The sequence below is a fragment of the Aplysia californica genome, unplaced genomic scaffold (genome assembly GCF_000002075.1).
Source record: "Aplysia californica isolate F4 #8 unplaced genomic scaffold, AplCal3.0 scaffold00291, whole genome shotgun sequence".
NCBI lineage: Eukaryota > Metazoa > Mollusca > Gastropoda > Aplysiida > Aplysiidae > Aplysia > Aplysia californica.
The window spans coordinates 450,059-456,770 of NW_004797561.1; the positions used below are offsets into that span (position 1 = coordinate 450,059).

General features: G+C 40.5%; 1 protein-coding gene across 1 annotated transcript; it reads left to right on the forward strand.

Moving 5' to 3' along the window:
* The first annotated feature begins 1,229 nt into the window (after positions 1–1,229).
* On the forward strand, positions 1,230–4,443 carry LOC101848981. Its single transcript, XM_005101622.3, has one exon. It carries the CDS (start codon positions 1,392–1,394, stop codon positions 3,459–3,461), a length of 2,070 nt encoding a protein of 689 aa, XP_005101679.1. The 5' UTR covers positions 1,230–1,391; the 3' UTR covers positions 3,462–4,443.
* Positions 4,444–6,712: the final 2,269 nt, after the last annotated feature.

Genomic DNA, 6,712 nt, shown 5'->3' on the forward strand with positions numbered 1-6,712 from the left:
TCTTATGGATATTCTAAAGTTCTATGGAGTGGGATGGTCCTCATGATCTTTTTTTCTGTGTGTAGAAATCTTCAGACCTTTTCTTTGTCCTTACAATGGGTCTACCTATTAAGGTCCAGTCTTGCAGCAACAAAAATAGGACCTTCAAACCCCACAGTATAGAGCTCGCCTTTATAAGAATCAAATCATGCTGAGAATAACGTGCAAGTTTCATTTTTTTTAAAATTTCTTTATATCCATCGATGGCTGTGCTCAAAAAGTGACTATATCCACTTTTCACAATTTCGAGAAAAATGAGTTTGTGACATTTTGACGATTTTGAAATCTCTATAACATAGTATATATAAAAAAAGAAAAAAAAAAGAAACGTTAATATCTCGATACCGGATCAAGCTACGGTTTGGATATTTATAGAGGCGAAAGAGCGGCTTAAAATTCCACTACCCATACCGATTACTCCATTTCGACCAAAATTTGATGCAGTCACTTCTTGCTCTCAACAATCTTCGTGTACATGTACCTCCATCGATTGGCAAAAGTAATTTTCGAGGCTTGCCCCCATGCTTAAAATAAATAAAATGCGATTTTCGCGCGTAACGTCTTGTTAACCCAAAAGTAACTCACTGAGAGTGGATACCACAGGTCGTGTGAATTATTAGGTCAGTTAAGTTCCGAATAGAGGACTTAATTTACTTTTAGCTACCTGTTCAAGGCGACAAAGTATTTGTATATGGTATTCTTGTTTCTTTCCCAGGATCTGTTGTTGTGTAGCAAATATTAGCGCGCAATAATTCGCCTGTGTGACAAACTCCCTGGCCAGGCACTCTAACAAGGTGTTGAACCTTCCACCATTAACGTCAGCCCCCACCTACTCAACGCCCTATGTACTGTCACCTTTGCACATCCATTTTGACCCAGCGAAGATATCAGCCTCAACAATCTGTTGCTTGTCTGGGGATTTGTTGGACTTTTTAATGGGAGTTTTCTTTGAGAAAGCGAGAGAGAAAAAGAGGATACATACTGGAAAAAAAATCCAGGCTCAATAACAGCGCTCTCAAACACACATAGATCTACATACATACACACAAACATACACACTCAGCGAGAAAGACATAGAGACGGAGATAGCAAAACACACGAACACAGGAAAGGAGAGAGAGAGAGAGAAAGATAGAGAGAGAGAGAGAGAGAGAGAGAGAGAGAGAGAGAGAGAGAGAGAGAGAGGAACGGAGAGGAGACTGTGGCAGAGAGGGGGAGAGAAAGTCGAAAAGTTACAACACCTTGCAACAGCAAACAACAAAACCTAGGTCACTCAAAGGAACACACTGTGCTCATCAACACAACGATAAGAATAGATTATCCTTTTGAGCCTTGACTTCTTCCCAACAACTATGGAGTGCTTGAAAAGATTCTTCTGCTGCAACTGCAACTGCAGACGACGCACAGTAGTTTCCAAACTCGTTCCTGCATTGATGCAGCTCCTGGTCGTCCTGTTCGTCTGGTTCATCTTTCGCACCAGTACCTTAGACCAAAGGGAACACTTTGAACTCCTGAGATCCTCACGAGACAACGGAAGGAGTTGGGACGAAGGACTACCCCCCTGCTCTCCAGGGGACTACATTCGAGGGAAATCATTACGATTAAATACCTTAATGTCAGGCACTCACGTGCTGGCAGCTATACGCGACGATCAGCCGCAGTTCCTAAACGTAGAGGTCATAGTTCGTGACCTTGAGCAGGGGACATTGGTACTGTATCCAATAGGCACACCCGTGACCTTTGGTGGAAGTAGTGCTCTCGATGATGCAAGATCTGACAATGATTATTACGAATACGATGATGGTGACAATCTAAAACGAGCAGACTCGATGGTTGAGGTGGACATTCAAGCCGCGAAGGCGGCAATAAAGGGCGGACGTGAGCAAGAATCCTATGGGCAGCAGGTGAATTATGAGAACTTTGTCAATGCGAATGACAATTTCAAATCTGATCTCAATGGGAGGCAAGATGAAAATGTTGGGCAGTCTTCACAGAAATTCCCATCTGCGACAGGGAGTCAAAATGCCTTTAACAACATGAACACTGCTGCGGGTATCCCTGGTCAAAGTATGGCTTCAATGACTGACAAAATGAACATACCACAGAATACACAGGGAGTTGCTGCAGGCACCCATATATCAAATCTACAAAAACAAAGCTTGTCGAATTTAGGCCAAGGGAATTTCGTACAAAGCGGACTTCCATTTCAACAACAAGTAGAAACTGGTATAGGAAACCAAAATGGGCAACAACAGCAACAGCAGCAGCAACAACAACAGCTGCAACAACAACAAAACCAGCAAAATTTTCCAAAAAAAGGTAATTCACAAGATAGCTCTTATTCTTCATCTGTGGCAGACAGAACTGGATTTGCTAAGGGCAGCTCAGTTGCCCAAAACTCAATTTCTTCAAACAAAGTTGATGCAGTTTTCGATGAAAATGGACCACTCTATACAGACGGATTTCATGAAAGGGTCGCATCGTTTAGGACGGAATATTACGGCAAACCAGTCGAAACGCCTGTGTTGGATGCGTCTTCCAATCTACTATTGAACAACCCAAACGCATGTCAGGGCGAGAGAGATGTGGACATTTTGTACCTCGTTCACGCACAGCCACAGAGCGACGAGCAGAGACAAGGGATCAGAAGCACATTTGTTCAGAGTGATGTGTTCAAGCCGTTCCACATCGCGTATGTGTTTCTGGTGGGTAGAACAACGTCCCCAAACTTTCAGAACAAGCTGAACAGGGAGCATGAACAGTATGGGGACATTGTTCAGGGGGATTTCATGGACAAACCGGAAAACGCGACGAGAAAGGGGATTATGGGAATGGAATGGGCCATACAGTATTGCAAAAGTGCGAAATTTATTATGAAGATTGACGAGGACGTCTTTGTAGATTCGGACAAACTTTTACGAGGACTGATTCCTGCAGCTGCCAAGGTGATTGGACCACGTGCCATGTTGTGTTTTTTCAATCTGGACGCACCAATCCCACGGTCAGGCACGCGGGCCTTCAGCCTTGACCTCTTTCCGCATAGCTCTACTCTCCGACCCCACTGTCGAGGATTTGCTGTGCTCATGACACGAGGCGTCCTCTCCAGTCTTTTGGCGGCTTCTCGTCAAACGCCGTTTGTGCACCTTGAAGACGTCTACTTATACGGTATCCTCCCTTTCTTAGCGGGACACATCGAAGTCTATGACGTGGGCAACAAACGTGCGTTCCACGACTTCGGCATGGAGGTTGTGAATTGCTATCGAGACTATCGTGTCAAATGTCCCTTCGTTGCTTCTAAAGCGTTCAGCGCGAGGTTCACGAACTTGTGGGACTTCGTCAAAGAGAGGATGACTGTGCCTCACACAGGCTGGGAGGACGAGCGGTCACTATGGGATGTGCGTAGCTTTAGGACAAAGTTTTAGAGAGAAGTATGGGGAGTACATTTCTGTATTATTTTGTGTTCTGTTGTCTAGTATAATGTGTTTGTATGCTTGGAGTCCGTTTCAGTCGTTCATGTGCAATAAATTATTAGGTGTATCTAGAACATCACTCTCATCAATGTACGACGACAATGGTTATTTAATTAAAACTGACTCATCATAGCGTCCATTATACTCTGGCCTACACCATGCTATAAACACAGTTCATATGGTTACAAATGTTTGAGTTACATAAAAAAGAAAATCCTTGAAGCCTTTTTCCAGAATTGACACGGAATTCTGAGTTCTTTTTCTATTGTTTGCTAATAATAAATTGCTTTGACCTGTATGAAAGCATGCTGTCATTAAATTTCTTTCGCAGATAAAGAACCACGTTTAATATGCGAACGCGTTTTATACAATTCATATCCTGTTTAATGGTGTTTTTTAAAGTAGTATGTTTTGTGCTGGCCTGTATAAAAAAAAAGACTTTATTGTGAAACTGTAAGCCACTTTAGACAGAACTTACTGAATTTAAAAAAGATACTCCCTTAGAAACAGGCTGAATGACTTTTTCACTTCAAAGTACACTTTAACATGACATGAAATACTATATAAGTACAGGTGTTGAGTGTCACATAACGATAAAGAATTAGAATTGTTAAAACATTGGTCCTCACTGCAGTCTGCTCTTTGGCAATACAAGTTAACTCCAGCTAAAAACAGTTTTCTGCACGCTATTTTTTGAAGAAATACAGAGATTTCTCAGGATTTGTATGTGGGCACTAGACTATGAATGACACACCGAATGGTTATATAAAACCGTAACACTCTCTAATTATTTATGGCCCATAAACACATAATATGTACAATGCATTTATTATTGGTCCTGACAACTTAAATTATACAGAATAGGGTAAAAAGTTTGCTGCACTGTGTCGAAAAGCAGTGATGTGTTTATCTCTACGAGTTTGTCGACACTGTATTCTTTTTGTTGAATTTGTTTGCTTTGAGTTATATGTTGCTGTAAGACAAATTTTGTAGAGGACGAATAAAGTGGATATTTATAATCTGTGTAACATACTGATACATTTTCTGTTTCTTTTCCAAACAGTTTTCACTTGTTCCTACTTTCTATACCCTCAGTATAATCATATGAATGAATACAATGTTAATGGTGTCTGTGGGGCTAATAGTAATATTGAAGCTGTCAGTCTTAAATATGAAAGACATGTGAAGGTGCCATCGTTAGGATATACGCCCCCCCCCCCCCTCAATTTTTTAAAACCTGGTATGATCGATTTTATTTCCAAAGGAACCTTGATGAGTTACACTGTAAATAAAAAAGTACATTTGCATAGAGTAATATTAGTTCAAATTGCTAAACAAATCTAGGCCAAAATGTTCACCGAAATAAAGAGAGGTCAGTAATTGGTATTTTGAAGTCAGGTGTGTTTGTGTGTGTGTGTGCGTGTGTGTGTGTGTGTGTGTGTGTGTGTATGTGTGTGTGTGTGTGTGTGTGTGTGTGTGTGTGTGTGTGTGTGTGTGTGTGATTAGGTAAAGAGGATTTGGATTGGGTGTGGGAGGTGGGGGGTGGGGGTAGGGTGGAGTCGCTATTTCTTTTCTCTCTTAATGGAAAGACAAGGACTTCTCCACTTAGCTACACAGTACAGGTTCATAATATTCAGAAAGAAAACACTATTTGCGAGGCAACGTGGTGGAATCAGGCTCTCGTCAAAATAATCAAAATGAAGAAACTTGCATTTTTCCGCAGGTTTATGAATTTTTATGAATTTTTTGTTTTTTGGCTCAACACCTTTAATGCCCATTAAAGAACTCATTTCTGTGTGGATTTTTCTGAAAAACGCCGATTAAAGGCACAGAAAATTTAAATTTTCAGTTACCACGGACTCTTAAGCTAAGGAAATAACTAACTTTAGGCGGCCATTTTTGTCACTAATTTTACCTCTGAAAACAGGTTACCCCCACCTCTGTCTTTCGTAAATATCTCGACTTCTATTCAAGATAAATGGACACTTTTTCATTCAAATAAAGACAAGCGAACAAGCTGTTAGATGATACCAATACCCCAACATGCCAAAAAATTGACGAGAGCCTGATTCCACCACGCTGCCTAGCATTTTTAGAATGGTATTGTTTTGGAAAGAAAACAATTATTGTGCACTCACTTCTAAAATAAATGTTAATTTTTTTGGGTAATTGCTTAGGTTTTACGGCGCTCGCAGCTGCATAAGGTCATAATGAGCGCATACATGTTTATGATGTTAAACTTTCTTACTTCTGCAGATGCCTTGGTGAATTTTGTTAAGGTATAAAATACTTCGCTGTTCCCATCAGCAGTGCTTTTCCTTATTATTGTCATAAGCTGGAATAAACTTGAGTTTAATGATTGAATGGTTTTGTTGTCTTGTTTTATTGCAAAAAATTGTTGAGTTTTTTGTTAAACTGCCGAAAGATCTTCCTAAGAAAGGATGGGAAATCCGGTTTATAATATTATTATAAAACCAAGAGACATAACTCGTCGTGAACTGTGGTAAACTATCTTGCCCATCCTAATAGTTCCCCTTGGATCAGAGACAACTTTCTCTTTTGATGTGATGGACAATTCACACACACACACACACACACACACACACACACACACACACACACACACACACACACACACACAAACACACACACAAACACAGACACACACACACACAAATACACACACACTCACTCACTAACTCACACCCACACCTATATACACGCACACACTCACAAACACAAACAATGAGGAAATACATAAAAAGCACAAAGATACAACACTTAAGCGAAGAGAGAGAGAGAGAGAGAGAGAGAGAGAGAGAGAGAGAGAGAGAGAGAGAGAGAGAGAGAGAGAGAGAGAGAGAGAGAGAGAGAGAGAGAGAGAGAGAGAGAGAGAGAGATTAGGGGGTGGGGAGGCAATAGAGTTCCCTTCGACTCAGGTCTTTAAAGATATGAAAGGTGAGAAAAATATACTGTTGTACCTTTATTATTATTGCAGCCAAGTGGCGTAAACTTCTGGGACTTCCAAATTCAATTATTCTTACGCCTTAGTATAAACACTAAGGGTAATGGATGCAATGTCAATTCAACGAATAAAAAATTATCATCCTGGAATTAGGTTCGATTCTCTCAAAGGCCGGCGTGTTTTTTAGCTTGATTTTTTATAATTGTTATGAAAACATTATAATATTATGTCCATGTAT

Excerpts from the sequence above, each read along its gene's own strand:
- LOC101848981 (XM_005101622.3), top strand. The coding sequence starts at position 1,392 with ATGGAGTGCTTGAAAAGATTCTTCTGCTGCAACTGCAACTGCAGACGA.